Source organism: Scardinius erythrophthalmus (genome assembly GCF_964197995.2).
Source record: "Scardinius erythrophthalmus genome assembly, chromosome: 13".
Classification (NCBI taxonomy): Eukaryota; Metazoa; Chordata; class Actinopteri; order Cypriniformes; family Leuciscidae; genus Scardinius; species Scardinius erythrophthalmus.
The window spans coordinates 5,537,701-5,557,990 of NC_138233.1; the positions used below are offsets into that span (position 1 = coordinate 5,537,701).

At 39.7% G+C, this 20,290-nt stretch overlaps 3 protein-coding genes across 4 annotated transcripts in view; all 3 read right to left on the reverse strand.

The window, feature by feature from the left end:
• The window catches only part of LOC308701248 (protocadherin Fat 4-like), a gene marked incomplete at both ends in the record, with an annotated part of 41,116 nt that extends 21,059 nt beyond the window's left edge, over positions 1-20,057 (reverse strand). Inside the window, 5 exon segments of the mRNA XM_081383446.1 lie at positions 4,602-4,628; positions 4,632-6,750; positions 7,503-7,666; positions 13,120-14,427; positions 17,697-20,057. Coding sequence (XP_081239572.1) covers positions 4,602-4,628; positions 4,632-6,750; positions 7,503-7,666; positions 13,120-14,427; positions 17,697-20,057 — 5,979 coding nt within the window.
• Positions 1-20,290, reverse strand: part of LOC308700557 (protocadherin alpha-C2-like) — a gene marked incomplete at its 5' end in the record, with an annotated part of 181,177 nt that overhangs the window by 101,977 nt on the left and 58,910 nt on the right. The gene's annotated exons all lie outside the window — the stretch shown is intronic.
• Positions 1-20,290, reverse strand: part of LOC308701247 (protocadherin alpha-6-like) — a gene marked incomplete at both ends in the record, with an annotated part of 59,620 nt that overhangs the window by 22,215 nt on the left and 17,115 nt on the right. The window lies entirely within an intron of this gene.

Below are 20,290 nucleotides of genomic sequence, written 5' to 3' on the forward strand. Positions count from 1 at the left end.
TACAAGATAAAGACCTTCTAAAAATAGTGCTCATATCCCTGACTCCACCCACATCCCACACACAGCTTTGCTTTCAGCCTAAGAAATTCCTCGTGGGCTTTATAGCGCTCCAGCAATCACAAACTGTAGCTTTGAAACTGTGTCAGAAACATCTATGTTGCAATCATCAGGCTATGTTTGGAATAGCATGCCATTCTCTTTCTGCAGTACATAGTATGTAGACCTGTAAACAGGATGTGATTTTGATTATGCTATCTCTATATGCATTCAGTATCTGGATGACCTAAAACATTTTTCATAAATGTGTATAAAATGAGAACACACTGCACACATATTTTTTTTTTTATCCCAAAATACAATGTACGAATAGAACGAATAGACCAGAAGTGATATCAGCTGAAATGTTTTTTTTTTTTGCAACTGCAAAAAAAGTCACCATGAAATCAAAATTGACAATTTTAATTTTGCCGCATTTTATTATAAATGATTTATCACATCATTATTGACATTTTTATTTAATTCATAGATAGATAGATAGATATATGGATGGATAGATAGGCAGTTGATAGACATATAAAAAGCATCTGACAAACACTCTTACAGAAAAAAACAAACAATAGTTTTCGAAGAATATACTATATAACGTATGCAAATAAATGAACAAAGACAGACATTATAGACCAAAGCATCCCATAATAATATTCACAGTAACACCATTAAACTGAACACTTCTTAAGCTGACATGACAGTTTCTATGACCATTAGGAGACAGAGAGTTTAGAAGATTAGCACAGACTTAAAGTCAAAGATTATGTAAAGAGAGAGAGAGAGAGAGAGAGAGAGAGAGAGAGAGAGAGAGAGAGAGAGAGAGAGAGAGAGAGAGAGAGAGAGAGAGAGAGAGAGAGAGAGAGAGAGAGAGAGAGAGAGAGAGAGAGAGAGAGAGAGAGAGAGAGAGAGAGAGCCAGCTGCATACTGAGATATAGAGGACAGAGCTACTTATAACCGTATGAACCAAAAGCAGAACTGATGTGACCCACTAAAGTACTGAACCACTGCAGAATGGACCTGACCTTCTCTCACACACGTGCATTCACAGAACTGCCCGGCCTGCACATTATGCCTTCGTTGCCACAGTTTTGCTTTTTCTGCTCAGGTTCTGTATATAGTACATTTCCTGCTCTACTAACCAGTACGTTGCAGTTGCCTCAAAGCTAAGTACATCCATTCTCATTCTCTGCCATCTTGCAGCTTGTATTTGCAGCAGTAGTTTCTACAGCCGACAGATACCATTTCCAGAAAGTAAACAACTTTTGATTTGTGATGCTTTCTTCAGTCAGAGCTATAACAACACAGTCAGAGCTATAAATCAGTGCACAGACCTGACCTTCCACTACACAGATATTAAAATTACCCCGCATCCAGTTCTGCCACTGAGAGTAAAATGCCATCTCAAACTCCAAAATATACACCTATCAGTGAACAAATGCTGGTTCATTTCTAAAGAAATATAATATATATTATATATATATATATATATATATATATATATATGCAAAATGTATCAATGTAAGCATATACCATATCATTTACAGGTTTTTCTTGCATTAATGAATTGTTCACAATACGACCATGCATATGCATTAAGAAGAAAATAACACAGAGCAGAGCAGAACTCATGACACCAAACCCTAGATCCAAATAAAACCACACCAAATGGAATCTGCATCAAACAGACATATAAACAAACTATAAAATTGTTCACTTTAAATACTAGTGTAAAGTCTCAAATATCTGTAAAAGATGTTTCCAATGCAACTGGGATCAGTAAACAAAGATAGTGTTCTATCTCTGCTGTTACCATAGCAACTGGGGTGGGTAAAAAAGGAGAATTGAAAGATTATTTTAGAAAATTAACATGTTTATGAAATTTAATATTGTGATATTAATTTCACAGTTATATTGTACAGCTCGGATGCCAAACCTTTGGAAAATCAGCATTTATTTTCAATCTGAATGTTTGAAAATCAGAGATCGACTGAATGGACTTATACTGTTATAAAATCCAAGGTTTTTATTCAGACACTGAACAAAGACATTTCTAAAAGTGGATGCTGCAGAAATCGAATGAGCTGCTGAGCAGTACCCTTGCTGGATTGGTCTATGATCAGTGAGTGTGTGTGTTTGCTGGACCACACTCAATATTCTGCTGATCTCTGCAATACCCGACTGGACCTGCAGTTCAGTGTTCTCTGCACAGCAGGACTGTGGATTTCATCATCCACACAGAAAGAAAAACCTCATCACAACATTCTATTTAAAAAGAAAATTGAGACAATAGGATGTACTTTTAAGATAGAACGACAGATAGATGATGGATAGAGAGATGATAGATAGATAGATAGATAGATAGATAGATAGATAGATAGATAGATAGATAGATAGATAGATAGATAGATAGATAGATAGATAGATAGATAGATAGATAGATAGATAGATAGATAGATAGATAGATAGATAGATAGATAGATAGATAGATAGATAGATAGATAGACTACAACTCCACATGAGGAATAAGGCGACTGAGGGAAGATAGCAAAGGAAAATAGCGGAGATTAAAGATGAAAGCACTGTGCGTGGGGAAACGCTGTGTTCAGTAACGTGGAATAAGTCCAATCCTGTCTGCATGATGGACTAAAATATGCTTGAGTAACAGCCTGAGGTGATCTGCACATAAACACACACACTCTCAAAACAATCCAGTCATCAGAATGTTACCATCATAAGAGCAACCTCATTAATATGACGTTTATTTACACAGAAACAGGCAGAGTATTGACAATCCGCTAAACCCCAGACACTCACGACAGCACAACCCACACCGAGAGAACACGCAACCGAGACTGCCTCCCACAATCACACACATGACTCTGTGTGTCCTCTTCACAGGGGGCTGAATCTGTTGACACCATCTGCTGACTATATTACAGCATCAACTTCTCCATCTAAATCAATTTCATCTAAACCCAATTCTCTTAAAACTCAGCAAGCTGACCAACAAATATATGCCATGTTGTTTATCTCTCTATCTCCGTCTGTCTCCATTTCCTTTTCATAGTTCCCAATGCAGTTTATTCTACTCCCCTTTTCTCAGGGTAACGGGTGTATTGCTATGAATACCAGACAGAGAATGAATGAGAATCAGAATGTTCAGTGTGATAGAATGTTAATGACTACATTTGTTATCACATCTGCAAGCATGTGATTGTGAGAGTCAAAAGATAAGTAATGAATGCAGCTGAAGCTAGGAATAAAGTGTGTGTGTGTGTGTGTGTGTGTGTGTGTGTGTGTGTGTGTGTGTGTGTGTGTGTGTGTGTGTGTGTGTGTGTGTGTGTGTGTGTGTGAGAGAGAGAGAGAGAGAGAGAGAGAGAGAGAGAGAGAGAGAGAGAGAGAGAGAGAGAGACTTCCTCCTTTACTACATAAGATCAAATTGAATACTTTGGAAAACATTCAAACTTAATTCCACATTCTCAAAATATTTTACAGCAAAACCTCTATTGAGTGGTCAGCACTAGACTTACTTAAGTTACAACACCAAACCACATCACTGCATCATATATATACACTACTGGTCAAAAGTTTTAGATCGGTAAGATTTTTTATGTTTTTAAAATAAGTCTCTTCTGCTCACCAAGGCTGAATTTATTTGATACAAAAAAAAATAAATAAAAAATAATAATAATATTTTGAAATATTATGACTATTTAAAATGACTGTTTTCTATTGTAATATATTTTAAAATGTAATTTATTCCTCAGGTGAAAGCTGAATTTTCAGCATCTTCCGTGTCACATGATCCTTCAGAAATCATTCTAATATTCTGATTTTATGCAAAAAAAAAAAAAACATTCATTATTATTTTCAATGTTGAAAACAGTTGTGTAAATTTTTTTTTTCTAAATTATAATTATTTGATGAATAGAAAGTTCAAAAGAACAGCATTTATTTCAAATATAATATTTTCTAACATCATAAATGTCTTTACTGTAACTTTTGATCAGTTTAACTAATCCTTAATGAATAAAAGTATTGATTTATTTTATTTCTTTCCCCCAAAAATAAAATTAAAATTCTTACTGACCCCAAACTTTTGAAGGGTAGTGTTTAATGTTACAAAAGCTTTCCATGTCACATAAATGCTGTTCTTTTGAACTTTCTATAAATCATAGCATCATGAAATAAAAATGTAAAAAACTGTTTTCAACATTGATAATAATCATTAATGTTTTTTTGAGCATCAAATCATCATATTAGAATGATTTCTGAAGGATCATGTGACACTGAAGACTGGAGTAATGATGCTGAAAATTCAACTTTGATCACAGGAATAAATTACACTTAACTATATATTCACATAGAAAACAGCTGTTTTAAATTGCAATAATATTTCACAATATGACTGTTTTTGTATGTATTTTTAATCAAATAAATGCAGCCTTGATGAGCAGAATATAGACTTTTGACCGTAGTGTATATATATATATATATATATATATATATATATATATATATATATATATATAGAGATGATAGATAGATAGATAGATAGAATAGTCTGTAGATTTAGAGCACTACATTACAATCAACACGATGAAGCTGATGACTAAAAGCACTGAAAGCGAGCCCAAAGTGATGATCAGATAAAATGTCACGTCGTTTTCCTCCTCGTCTTTTACTGCGTGTTTAACATCAGAAGCTGCAAAAGCCTCTTTGGGCTCCACAACTTTGACAATCACAGTCGCTGTTGCTGAGAGTGAAACGTTCCCATTGTCTTTGACCAGTATGAGCAGTTTATGCTGGGCCTCGTCTGTTTCTGTGAATGAGCGAAGGGTTCTTATCTGTCCTGTATAGCGGTCCAAACTAAAGAGACTGTGGTCACTAACTTCCTGCAGTGAAAACAATAACCAGCCGTTGTATCCTATATCTGCATCATAGGCTCTGACTTTAGTCACCAAATGACCTGCGCTCACATTCCGGGGAATCTCTTCCACACCCTCAGCAGAACCGTTAGCGCTGACTGGATATAAGATCACTGGAACGTTGTCGTTCTGATCCAGAATAAACACGTTCACTGTAACGTTACTGCTCAGAGACGGACTTCCAGAGTCTGTAGCGAGCACATGGAACTGGAAAGTTTTAACAGTTTCAAAATCAAAACTTTTTAGTGCATAAATCTCTCCATTTTCAGAGTGAATATTAATTAAAGATGCATATTTGTTTTCATCTCCAGAGTCTCTCCATATGTTGTAGTTCACAACAGCATTTTCATCCACATCCCGATCAGAAGCAGACACAGAAAACAAAGATTTCCCTGGAGTATTGTTTTCCTTCACATAAAAAGCATAGGACGAAAGAGAAAATACTGGACTATTGTCATTTACATCGGATACCTGCACAGTTATAGTTTTAACCGAAGACAGAGGTGGCTGCCCAGCATCTTTGGCTACTAATGCGATATCATAGTGAGGTGCAGTTTCTCTATCAAGAGATGAGGCTGTTACCAGTGCGTAAATGTTATCTAGGGATGATGCCGTTAGTCTGAAAGGTATGTCTTCAGTAATGTAGCACAACACCTTCCCATTTACACCAGAGTCCAAATCACTGACGCTGATCAAAGCCACAGTGGTTCCAATTTTAGAGTCTTCACACACTGCGCTTGAAAACGATGTCACTTCTATCTCAGGCACATTGTCATTCACGTCAATAATTTTTATTGTAATACTCTTAACTGATGTGAGAGGAGCAGGTCCTTTGTCTGATGCTTGGATATCCATTTCAAAGTTATTCATCTCTTCGAAATCTATCAAGCCAATCACAATCATTTCCCCAGTACTGGAGTTTAAATCAAAAAGTTGTATTGTCCTACTGTCTATATCCTTTCCAAATGAATAAAACACTTCTCCATTTGGACCATCATCCATGTCAGTGGCATTAACCTGTATTACAGTTGTGCCTACAGGCACATTTTCTTTAAGCGTTACAGAGTAAACTTCCTGTGTGAAAACCGGCATATTGTCATTAACATCCAAAACGTCAACTATTATCTCCATTGTTCCAGACTTTGGGGGTCGCCCTCCATCAAGAGCAGTAAGATGCACCTTGTGTCTCCGACTGGTTTCTCTATCCAAAGGCTTTTGAAGAATTAAAAAGGGCATTTTTAGATCTTCTCCGCGATCTTCAACCTCTATGCGGAAATAATCGTTATGACTGAGTTCATATTGTTGAACAGAGTTCGTGCCGTCATCGGGATCGCGCGCCGCCTGTAACTGATACCGAGCTCCAGGTAGGGCAGATTCCGATATTTCCAAGCGTGTTTCTTTCTCCGGGAATGTCGGTGCATGATCATTAACGTCCACGATTTCAATCGACGCGTAGTAAATCTCTAACGGGTTTTCCAGCGCAATTTTTAGGTTGATAATGCACGAGCTGCTTCTCTCGCAAACCACTTCGCGATCTAGGCCTATTTTTCCATTAACGCTTAAAATCCCGTCATTCTGATTCAGCGTGAACAGCGAATCGCCTGAGGTTGAAACGATTCGAAATCCTCTCTCCTTTAACGTTCTGGGATCGAGACCTAAATCCTTCGCAAGGTTTCCGATCACAGCACCATCTTTTTGCTCCTCGGAAAGAGAATATCGTACTTGTGCGCAGATTCCTCTCCAAAACAGCATTCCCAATGCCATGAATGTAAGACTGAGGCGCCATGACGAACGCACACTTTGTTGCATTTTGCAGGATATTAAAACGGCGTTTAAAGATGTCCACTCACATACAATTTGGACCCATAACAAAGATAAGCACTGACCATAAAACTCCTTGTTATATCCTTAGTAAGAAGGAATGAAAGGCATTCTTAAATATGGAATTCTTTAATTAACAATAGAAGTAGCAAAATTGAACAGCGCAGATAGCAGCTGGGGCAACACTTCAGACTCTCTTCTTCGGGTTGCGAACCAACTTTAAATATGCATACCGCCACCTACTGTGATGGAGTGTGAAAATAATGAACTAAATACTCCTATATCCTATTATATAACCCACTATTCTTAATAAATCTCATGATTGCATTTATTTTTCAGACTCTCTTATTCTTCTGTTCTCAATATACTATATTACGAACCTCTACCGCCAGCTACTGGCCAATATGCACAAAAGAACACAACATATTCCCCCATCACTTAAAGCAAACTGTCTACACCGATATTCAAGAACAAAAGGGAAACACAATAACAAAGTTAGAAAATTACCAAAGCATTCACTTGGTTATGTAACATAACTACTTATATCAATTAGACTAAAGAACAAAAATAAGTTTCACGATAATTTTAGAATGTAGTATTCATATTAAAATTAACAACAAGGTGACTTAATGAATTACTCATCCTTTATATTCACGCAACTGACTAAGTAACACAGTCTTCCAGCCAACGAGGAAGTCGTCTCACATGGGGTAAAACCCTTTAAAGAGCTTCAGAAGCTTGATGAGCTTGAGGCGCCGGAGGAAGAGGAGGACGAAACTGAAATGACAAGTCCACAGCATCCATGTCAGCAGTCTCCAAAACAGGTGCAACAGAACGAGCCAGGCGAGAACCATGCCAGTTCTTCCCGTCTGATAACAGGTAAATACACGCACCCAGTTTACGCACAATTTGACGTGGGTTGGTAAATCTTGGATGCGCTTTCGGAACGTGAGTTGCAATGCGCTCACGCACCCAATCTCCCACTTTGAAATCAGGAGTGCGAGCTACACGTCTGGAGTCAGTGTATGCTTTAATTTTCTTTTGTTTCAAAGAAACTCGATGAAGAAGCGCAGGAGCATCCTGATGTGTGGTGGGAAGAGGAAGAACATTAAGACGCGTTCACATCCTTCTGCCATGAAGCAACTCAAACGGGGATAGTCCTGTGGCAGAATGCGGTGTAGCACGATACACTTGGAGAAATTCCGTGACTGTAGGTTTCCACGGCTTCGTTTCCAGAACAGCAGACTGAATGCAGCATGTGATGAAGGCGTTCCACAGCTCCATTCGCGGCAGGGTGGTAGACGGAAGCGGTGAAAGCAACTTCAGGCCACTTACTATGATAATCAGTCAATGTCAGCGCATAATGACAGTCCTACACAGCGTTTTGAAATGGGCCCCCCACATCTATAGCTACCTTGTCCCACGGTACAGACGGAAAAGGCACTGGCTGCAGCCGCGCAGCAGAGGTGTTGGCAGTTTTGTCAGAGGACAGACACATTTAACAGGTCTGTAAGTGCTCTTTAACCAGACAATCTATGCCTGGCCACCAGTACAGTTCACGAAGGCGTTGTTTTGTGCGCACAATTCCCTTCATGAGCTAACTTCACCAATGTGTGCCTTAACGCGACAGGCACAACCAGACGTGATCCTCTGAACACATAATCGTGCTGCACACTCAGTTCATTACGTAGTTTGAAGTATGGACGTAGAATATTATTATCAACAGAAGTTGAAGAGGAAGGCCAACCGCAAGCTATTTGTGTGCGTAATGCACTCAGTTCAGAGCACGTCGCGGAAGCAGAAGCAACTCTGCAGGTGACAGAGCTGACACTGCAGGAGACATAAATGCCACAAACTCAGGTTCAGCGTCCATGCAGTCTTCATCCGAAGCAGGCAAAGGCAGACGAGAAAGACAGTCGGCAGTGCAATTTTGAGCCCCAGGCCGGTAAATCACATCATAGTTAAAGCACAGTAACCATGCTGCCCAGCGCGCAATGCGCATTCCGGCGTTCAGCAGGTAACAATGTCCGGGATGCAAAAGCGACGACACGCTCAGTCTTATTCTTGAGAACTTGAGCAAGAATAGCGCCCAGACTATAATCAGAGGCATCTGTAGATACCACCGTAGGCAAATCGGGGTCAAACAATGGAAGTGCTGGACTGTCAATGAGCAACTTTTTTTACAGCATCAAAGCATTGTTGAGCTTCCTCTGACCAGACGAAATCTGCGCCCTGCCTGATGCACTCACGCAGAGATTCAACTACCGTGGCAAAGTTAGGAATAAACTTATTGTACCACGATAGTAGCCTGATGAAAGAGCGGAGTTGAGGTGCATCTTTTGGAGCGGGTGCATGAAGAATGGCAGAAAGGTGATCCTCATCAGGTTGAATTCCTTGCACATTCACCAGATGGCCCAAGAAGCGCAGACTGGTTTTGTTGAACTGACATTTCGATTGATTCAGCTTCAGTCCAGCGCTGAACAATGGCTTTGAGCGTGTGATCATGTTCAGTTTGCGTACGTCCCCAGAGAATGATATCATCAAGGTAATTGGCAACATTCGGAAGTCCCTGCAAAACTGTTACCAACATTTTCTGAAAAGCAGAAGGTGCTGAAGCAAGTCTGTACGGTACACGTCAAAACCTGAAAAGTCCTTCGTGAGTAATGAAGGCGGTCAGATCGCGGCTCTCCTCATGTAAGGGCAACTGAAAATAAGCACTCTCCAAATCGATAGTGGAAAATACAGCCGCTCCCCTTAACAAAGACAACAATTCCTCAGTCTGGGTGCCATTCGAATGTGCGTGGATCTGCGAGAACCCAACAAGGCTATAGTTACGGATAGCTACCCATTACCACAACTTTTTCTGTACTACTACAATCGGGGAGACCCATGGCGAAGCATCCACTCCCTCTATAATGTCAGACTCGAGAAGGCGATGAATTTCCTCACTGACTGCAGCTCTAACAGACAACGGTAAGCGGCGGAGTTTCTGGCCACAGGAGCAACAGCTGGAGAAATCTTTACTCTGTGCACAAAGCCTTTTGCGCATCCCAAAGCAGCTGATGGCGTCAACGCAGACAATCGTAGCACAGGCGTTGATGACTGCGCTGGCAAAATTTAATTGCCTTCAAAACATAGATGTAAGCCATTAATAAGATCCATCCCAAGCGGAGCTGTGCCAGATTCCACCACGAAGAATGACATGGAGCAGGTGATGTCATCCATAGAGATAGTGACAGGTAAGCAGCCAAGTACAGGAATCGGAGCACGAGAATACATCACCAGTTTCAATGAAGGAGGCAGCAGAGCATCTTTCTTTAAGTGTGTATCACACACAATTTTGGAATATAGAAAACAGATAACCCAGAATCCACGGTAAGCTCAATAGGCACAGACGTAGTTGCGGTCACAATGAGAGCAGTTCACCAAATTTTATCAGTTAGTGAGTCATGCATATAAAGGATCTGAACTTCAGGCAAGTCAATTTCACGCACTGAGCAAGCTTGTCCTGAACGACACACCCGCGAATAATGTCCCATCTTTTGACAGTTATTACACTGTGCCGATGCAGCAGGACAACTACGATCATTCGCAAGGTGTTTCTTAGATCCACAATGATAGCATTCATGGGAGGACGAAGCAGGTGCAGTAGTTGACGAAGGCTTTGAAGAACGCATTGTAGACGGTGGCTTTAAAGGTGGTCTATGACGGAAACGTCCAGCTGCAGGTGGAGGCTTTGCATGTATCACTTGCACAGGAACTGAACGAGTATTCGATAATAATTTGGCTTGTTCACCAGCAGCTTCTGTTTGGGTGGCTATAGTAATGGCTTTTGTCCAAAGTAGCTGCAAAGTCACAAGTAACCACTAAGTCCCGTAGAGCAGCTACGTACTGAATTATAGTTTCTCCTGGTGCCTGAACACGTTTCCTGAAAGTATGGTGCTCAGCCACTCTGTTCCGTCGAGGGGTAAAATGCGCTTTCAAGGCCGCAATCGCATCTTCCATCGTATCACCTTGATTCGGCAAAGAATAGAACAATATTTGTCCTTCAGTCCCCAGACAATGTAGCAGTAGTGCTCGTTTGCGCTCAACCGGTCATGCATCTCCAGAAGCACCAACAACAAGCAAATAATTCTGGAACATCCGTAGCCACGTGTCGAAAGGAATGGTTGGTTCACCAGTACATGGCAAAAATGGCGTGGAAAAAGTAGAAACAGCTGCAATCTTCAAGTACCTCGTTGCCAATTTGTTATATCCTTAGTAAGAAGGAATGAAAGGCATTCTTAAATATGGAATTCTTTAATGAACAATAGAAGTAGCAAAATAGAACAGCGCAGATAGCAGCTGGTGCAACGCCAGAGAATGTCTAATAAGGGGAGAAGTTCCACTCTCAGTAAACTTCCGGCTTCTGAACTGGTTGCCGTCCCACTCTGGTTCCATATGAGGGCGCTCACAGGACGAGTGCAGAATGAATGGAGGTCTATGGAGCTATACCCCTCAAAATCCACTTTTCTCAGGATATAATTTTTTGTCTAGTAATTTGAAAGTTGTATTCGAAAGGAGATGCAAAGAAATTACACACTGATGGGTGTTAGATTTTTTTAGAGTCACTTATTTGCTTTAAAAAGTCTTTTAAAATGTCAATAACGTCATACACATCATATGACCAGAGATACTGCTTTACGGCAATCCTTCAGTCACTTCGGTGCTTTCGCACTCTGCACTTTCTTTTCTCTCGAGGCATCAACAACACAGCTGACACAGGTAAACACACGTGCTAGAAGAGGTTTTGTTTTGTTTGTTTCTGGTCCCGCTTCAGATGCCACGATGCCATCAAGCGGTATCTCTGGTTGTAATCAGTCTTTCACTGACCAATCAGTGTTCATTAGCAGAATGCTAGCGTGTTATGGGCAACAACAACTCAACCTGTAAGAAATCGAAAGGACATTAGTACTTGTTCATTCAACTTTCGACCTATAACCCATGTTGAACTTGCAAAACCTACAATCAAATCTGAGATTTCCTAACGGCAATCGGGTGAAAGAGAAAAATTTAGCCGTCTAGCTCCATAGACTCCCATTCATTTTGCACTCATGGGCGATCGCCCCCAGTGGAATTCTGGTGAAACTACAACCAAAATTCGGTACAATAGGACTTAATAGGGAGTGGGCAGGTTCTCCGTAGACGGGCTCTGGCAACGCTTCAGACTCTCTTATTCTTCTGTTCTCAATATACCATATCACGAACCTCTACCGCCACCTACTGGCCAATATGCACAGAAGAACACAACACTCAACAGATTCCTCTTGATTGATAACTCCAACAGATGTATGTCCAAATGGCGTAGAAAGTGATTACAATACTAGTTACTGCCAAAGCTTGTAAACTATTCTAGTTTTATATTTCATGCCAATCAAAACAGTCCACTTTTATATAGACCTACAATCACAAGGGCGATATCTGCAAGTTAACTTGAGATCTTTTAAATAAGCAATCAATTGCATTACAAAGTAGTTCATAACAAACAAACAAAGCAGCTGACTGCACCAGTTGTCATTACATGAACTTTAACCTTATTATCAAACATGAAAAATTAACTCATTCAAAAGCAATCTGTCAAAACATAATGTGTAACTTAAAGACTAGTAAAGACTTTGGTAATTAGAAGCAATCTAATTAATCTTCAGTTATATATCCTACACTCCTGTCCAAAAATAACAAAACAATAAAAAGTGCAAATCCCAAAATGGCTTAACACTAAGCTTTTAATTGTCTTAAGCACAAATTATTGTTCAGGAAATTAGCTATATTTAAGCAAATGCATGAAACAGCAGCCTTTGCTGTCTCAGAAAAAAAAAATCAAAGACATAATTAAGTTTTTTAGCAGAGTATGGGAAGTTTTATACGGCCGGTTCAGTGATGAATCACAACGAAACATGAGTTGCATGACGATGCTCCAGAACGGTGTCTCAGAAAATCTGGTGAGAAATATAATAATAAATGCATCTCTACCACAGTGAAGCACGGAGGAAGCGTGTCATTGTTAGATAGATACACACACACACACACACACACACACACACACACACACATATATATCTTCAACGGTAATAAGTGTGCATATTTAATATTGCATATGCTTTGGCAATGTAAAAAAATATTTTTGCCATAAAAATTAAGTCTAAATGACAAGTAAATCTGAATATGAGAAAGAGGACACTAAGAACAGACTGAGCAGCTTCAGTACCCTGGACAGCAACCGATGTGTGTCTTAAAACTGTTTCCTACAACTAATACACAGATGTAGGAGTCATTTGCTTACCTCTCCAGAATCTCTCCTCCTGCGATCTGGTATCACTAGAGTATTCCTATTACTGCCTGGCGCTATTGTAGAGCCGATACTCATTCTGGGTCCAACTAACATGTACCGTTTGTCTCCAGATCTGTACTGGATGCTGTGACACAGAGTCCCGTCGTAATTTGTGTCCTGTAAATACTTGGACGAATAGTCTGTAGATTTAGAGCACTGCATTACAATCAACACGATGATGCTGATGACAAAAAGCACTGAAACCGAGCCCAAAGTGATGATCAGATAAAATGTCACGTCGTTTTCCTCCTCGTCTTTTACTGCGTGTTTAACATCAGAAGCTGCAAAAGCCTCTTTGGGCTCCACAACTTTGACAATCACAGTCGCTGTTGCTGAGAGTGAAACGTTCCCATTGTCTTTGACCAGTATGAGCAGTTTATGCTGGGCCTCGTCTGTTTCTGTGAATGAGCGAAGGGTTCTTATCTGTCCTGTATAGCGGTCCAAACTAAAGAGACTGTGGTCACTAACTTCCTGCAGTGAAAACAATAACCAGCCGTTGTATCCTATATCTGCATCATAGGCTCTGACTTTAGTCACCAAATGACCTGCGTTCACATTCCGGGGAATCTCTTCCACACCCTCAGCAGAACCGTTAGCACTGACTGGATATAAGATCACTGGAACGTTGTCGTTCTGATCCAGAATAAACACGTTCACTGTCACGTTACTGCTCAGAGACGGACTTCCAGAGTCTGTAGCGAGCACATGGAACTGGAACGTTTTGGTAGTTTCAAAATCAAAGCTCTTTAGTGCATAAATCTCCCCATTTTCAGAGTTAATGTTAATGAATGATGTATATGCGTTTTCTACACCATCTCTCCATATTTGATAGCTGACCAAGCTGTTTTCATTTGTATCTTTATCAGAGGCAGACACAGAAAATAAAGATTTGCCAGGAGCATTATTCTCAATCACATAAAATGCATAAGGGGAAACAGAGAACACTGGACTATTATCATTTACATCAGATATCTGGACAGTTATAGATTTAACAGAAGACAATGGTGGTTGACCAGCGTCTTTAGCTTCTAATGTGATGTCATAGCGAGAAATTGTCTCTCTGTCAAGAGATGATGTTGTGACTAATGAGTATGTGTTTTCTTGAGATGACGGCATTAGTTTGAAAGGAATGTCCTCAGGTAATGAACAGGTGACTCTCCCGTTTATGGCAGAATCTAAATCAGAGACGCTTATTAAAGCCACCGTTGTGCCAGCTTTAGAGTCTTCAGGAATGGCACTCGAGAATGACGTCACTTCTATCTGAGGTGCATTGTCATTTACATCAGCAATTTTTATAATTATACTTTTATCTGTTGTTAAAGGAACAATTCCTTTGTCTGATGCCTGAATGTCAATCTGATATTTATCTTTAACCTCAAAATCCAAAAGACCTGTCACTATAATTTCTCCTGTAATTGGATTTACATCAAAAAGTTTACGCAACTTATAATTGACATTATGCCCTAATGAATAAACGATTTCGCCGTTCTGACCTTCATCCGGATCAGTTGCATTCACCCTTAAAATGGTTGTGCCTACAGGTGCGTTTTCATTCAGTGTTACAGTGTACGTATCTTTAGTAAAAACGGGTGCATTATCGTTTATATCTAGCACATCTATCGTTATCTCCATAGTTCCAGACTTTGGTGGTCTCCCTCCATCTAAAGCGGTTAACTGCAATTGTATGCGTTTTGTAACCTCTCGGTCAAGCGGCTTTTGTAAAATCAACGCAGGAACTTTTCCATCTTCATCACGGTCTATAATTTCAATACGAAAATATTCGGTGTGGCTCAGTTTATAAGTCTGAACTGAATTACTGCCACTGTCTGGATCGCGCGCTGCCTGAAGTTGGAATCGCGCACCGGGAAGCACTGTTTCACTTATTTCTAAATGCTTCACCTGATCTGGAAATATCGGAGCGTGGTCATTCACGTCTATTACATCAACAGTCACGTAATGAATCTCGAGAGGATTTTCTAAAGCGATTTTTAGATTGATTAAACACGGGGTGCTTCTCTCGCACACTTCCTCTCTATCTAATTTACCGTTCACATACAAGACACCGTCATTCTGATTTACACTGAACATGGACTCGCCTGAGGTCGAGACGATGCGAAATCCTCGCTCCTTTAGTGTTCTGTGATCAATACCCAAATCCTTCGCAACATTCCCCACAGCAGCTCCGTCCTTCTGCTCTTCAGAAATCGAGTAGCGTATTTGTGCCCAAACCGTTCTGCCAAAAACAAGCGATGCAACAACGAAGAGGATTTTCACATGCCTCTCAAGCCACTGATCATGTCTCCTTTGTCCCATTTTTTGCACTGTATTCGTTCCACAGCTATTTCACAACGGCGGTCCAAATATTAGTCCAGTAACCACATGACAGATGACCGAAATACCAACGCTACGAAAGATATTACGAAGAAAACCGAAGGACAAAAGCACTGAGAAAGCCGCACCGCTGGTGAAAAAAGAGATCGTGTACAAATCAAGTTGAAGAGGAAAAAAAAAAAAACGGGGAGGTACTCTGACGTTTTGAGTTCTACTCTAGGTTTACACTGACACCTCGTGCTTTTTCATTGCATTGCTATTCATTAAACTCAGCAAATTCATGAGATAAAATCATGTTGAAGCTCTTGAAGTTCTTCTAATATAGGCTACCTAAAATATACTTAGAAACAGAAAGTAGACCACGTCGTATTATGCCGAATAGCAAGCGGCATCACAAATTCAACACCATGGACAGCGACGCACTCGCTATCGCGGGTTTTATTTACATGAATAATTTGTTCAGTCATTAGGGCACATCAAATATTCGAATAAAGTCAAATTCACATACAAATGTGGCTATTAAAAAACACACCTGAAATAGTTATATGTTACACATTGGTGAAGATCAGAATTAATTAGAAAAAAATAAAAGTGCAATGCTGATCATGAATGCAATACAACCAGAGCCGGATTAACGCAAAGGCAAACTAGGCACGTGCCTAGGGCCCGATTGGCGGGATGGGGCCCAGACAGAGGGACAAAAAAAAAAAAAATAATATAATGTAAAAATATCCTATCTACAATTTATTTCAATATTTATTAATTAACTAAAAATAGTGACGATGTTTATCTTCACCATAGACTGTTACATTACTGCAGTTAAACCAATTAATGTGTCCGTTACAAAGCGGGTGCCGGCTTCTGAAAGTATGTGTAACGAACGCATCCATCAGGTGCTGCGAGGCAAAAGCCTAAGCACACAAAGAAGCACAGCTCAAAATGCAGGTGTGTGAGTTGTCGTCATCTATTTTGGAGTGATTGCAATGTATTCTAAATATAAACTTGTCCTGTAGATCAGCGTCATTTCTGTAAAAATCATTCACCGCTTTATTACGAGTTTAAAAGAGCGCGAGCGTCATTAACGTGCCCAGACGCGACGCTTTGAATTTGCGCGTACAATGAATGAATAACATCGCGTCGGGAGCTGACTAGTAAAAAAGCTACAAAATTAAAAGACAAGGCGTCTGTATTCTAAGTTAAAAAGCCAACACACTACAACATTTTTAAATGTTTCAAATAAAGGATCTCATGGGTCTATCTTCTAAATTCTGCTGATGATTAGATTATACCCTGACATTACGCCAATAATATCAGTTTATACATTTTCTTCTGCTCAGTAGCGATCGTGTCTTTCTCTTCCACTTGATTTGTGTATAGCATATTTAAAGTAGCAATGCGATATAAAAGCACTTATGCTCATTTACTGAAGTGGGATTCTGGAACTGTGAATAAATTGAATAAAACAGCAAAATAACAACAACAACAATAACATCTTCATTAAACAAAAAAGAGATTACCTTAGATAAAGTTTGATTAATATGTACATACAGTAGGCTACCGGTAAAAGTCTGGACCCATTACTATTTTTAATGTTTTTTGAAAGAAGTTTATTATAATGCTCTACAAGCCTGCATTTATTTGATCAAAAATACAGAAAAAAAACAGGAATATTCAGCAAGGATGTGTTAAATATATAAAAAATGATAGTGAAGACTTTTTTAAAACAACTTTTTAATAATCAAAAATCCTGAAAAAAAGTATCACAGATTATAAAATAAATATTAAGCACCCTTTCTAACATTTGATAATAAATCAGAATGATCACTTGACACTAAATTCAGCTTTGCATCACAGAAATATAAAGTATAGTAAAATAGAAAACCATTATTTAAAATTTTAATAATATTTCACTATATTATTTTTCTGTATTTTTGATCAAATAAATCCAGGCTTGATGAGCATAAGAGACTTCTTTCAAAAACATTAAAAATAGTAATGTGTCCAAACTTATGTACTGTGTAAGTAAAAATATACTGCTTTTAAAATTAAATGTTGTATAAATAAAAAGGTTAGGAATCATATTTGTTTCAAGTGTTTTTTTTATTGGGGGTGGGGGGCCTCCAACATGAATTTTGCCTAGGGCCTCCTAATGTCTAGAACCGGCTCTGAATACAACACAACGCTAGTCATTTGCTTACCTCTCCAGAATCTCTCCTCCTGCGATCTGGTATCACTAGAGTATTCCTATTACTGCCTGGCGCTATTGTAGAGCCGATACTCATTCTGGGTCCAACTAACATGTACCGTTTGTCTCCAGATCTGTACTGGATGCTGTGACACAGAGTCCCGTCGTAATTTGTGTCCTGTAAATACTTGGACGAATAGTCTGTAGATTTAGAGCACTGCATTACAATCAACACGATGATGCTGATGACAAAAAGCACTGAAACCGAGCCCAAAGTGATGATCAGATAAAATGTCACGTCGTTTTCCTCCTCGTCTTTTACTGCGTGTTTAACATCAGAAGCTGCAAAAGCCTCTTTGGGCTCCACAACTTTGACAATCACAGTCGCTGTTGCTGAGAGTGAAACGTTCCCATTGTCTTTGACCAGTATGAGCAGTTTATGCTGGGCCTCGTCTGTTTCTGTGAATGAGCGAAGGGTTCTTATCTGTCCTGTATAGCGGTCCAAACTAAAGAGACTGTGGTCACTAACTTCCTGCAGTGAAAACAATAACCAGCCGTTGTATCCTATATCTGCATCATAGGCTCTGACTTTAGTCACCAAATGACCTGCGTTCACATTCCGGGGAATCTCTTCCACACCCTCAGCAGAACCGTTAGCGCTGACTGGATATAAGATCACTGGAACGTTGTCGTTCAGATCCAGAATAAACACGTTCACTGTCACGTTACTGCTCAGAGACGGACTTCCAGAGTCTGTAGCGAGCACATGGAACTGGAACGTCTTGGTAGTTTCAAAATCAAAGCTCTTTAGTGCATAAATCTCCCCATTTTCAGAGTTAATGTTAATGAATGATGTATATGCGTTTACTACACCATCTCTCCATATTTGATAGCTGATCACGCTGTTTTCATTTGTATCTTTATCAGAGGCAGACACAGAAAATAAAGATTTGCCAGGAGCATTATTCTCAATCACATAAAATGCATAAGGGGAAACAGAGAACACTGGATTGTTGTCATTTACATCAGATATCTGGACAGTTATAGATTTAACAGAAGACAATGGTGGTTGACCAGCGTCTTTAGCTTCTAATGTGATGTCATAGCGAGAAATTGTCTCTCTGTCAAGAGATGATGTTGTGACTAATGAGTATGTGTTTTCTTGAGATGACGGCATTAGTTTGAAAGGAATGTCCTCAGGTAATGAACAGGTGACTCTCCCGTTTATGGCAGAATCTAAATCAGAGACGCTTATTAAAGCCACCGTTGTGCCAGCTTTAGAGTCTTCAGGAATGGCACTCGAGAATGACGTCACTTCTATCTGAGGTGCATTGTCATTTACATCAGCAATTTTTATAATTATACTTTTATCTGTTGTTAGAGGAACAGTTCCTTTATCTGATGCTTGAATATCAATCTCATATTTATCTTTAACTTCAAAATCCAAAAGACCTGTCACAACAATTTCTCCTGTGATTTGATTAACATTAAACAGTTTACGCAATTTGTCATTGACGTCATGCCCTAATGAATAAACGATTTCACCGTTCTGACCTTCATCCAAATCAGTTGCGTTCACCCTAAAAATGGTTGTGCCAACGGGTGTGTTTTCATTTAGTATTACAGTGTACGCTTCTTTAGTGAAAACGGGTGCATTATCGTTTATATCTAGCACATCTATCGTTATCTCCATAGTTCCAGACTTTGGTGGTCTCCCTCCATCTAAAGCGGTTAACTGCAATTTCATACTTTTTGTAGCCTCTCGGTCAAGCGGCCTTTGTAAAATCAAAATGGGAACTTTTCCGTCTTCGTCACGATCTTTAATTTCAATACGGAAAAATTCGGTGTGGCTCAGTTTATAAGTCTGAACTGAATTACTGCCACTGTCTGGATCGCGCGCTGCCTGAAGTTGGAATCGCGCGCCGGGAAGCACCGATTCGCCTATTTCTAAATGCTTCACCTGATCTGGGAATATCGGAGCGTGGTCATTCACGTCTATTACATCAACAGTCACGTAATGAATCTCGAGAGGATTTTCTAAAGCAATTTTTAGATTGATTAAACACGGGGTGCTTCTCTCGCACACTTCCTCTCTATCTAATTTACCGTTCACATACAAGACACCGTCATTCTGATTTACACTGAACATGGACTCGCCTGAGGTCGAGACGATGCGAAATCCTCGCTCCTTTAGTGTTCTGTGATCAATACCCAAATCCTTCGCAACATTCCCCACAGCAGCTCCGTCCTTCTGCTCTTCAGAAATCGAGTAGCGTATTTGTGCCCAAACCGTTCTGCCAAAAACAAGCGATGCAACAACGAAGAAGATTTTCACATGCCGCTTAAGCCACTGATCATGTCTCCTTTGTCCCATTTTTTTGCACTGTATTCTTTCCACAGCAATTTCACAACGGCGGTCCAAATATTAGTCCAGTAGCCACATGATATGGATGACCGAAATGCTTTAGACCCCAAAAGATATTTCGAAGAAAAACGAAGGATAAAAGCACTGAGAAAGCCGCACCGCTGGCCTGGTGAAAAAGAGATCGTGTACAAATCTGTGACGGGGATAAAAAAAAAAAAAAAAAAAAAAACGGGGAGGTACTC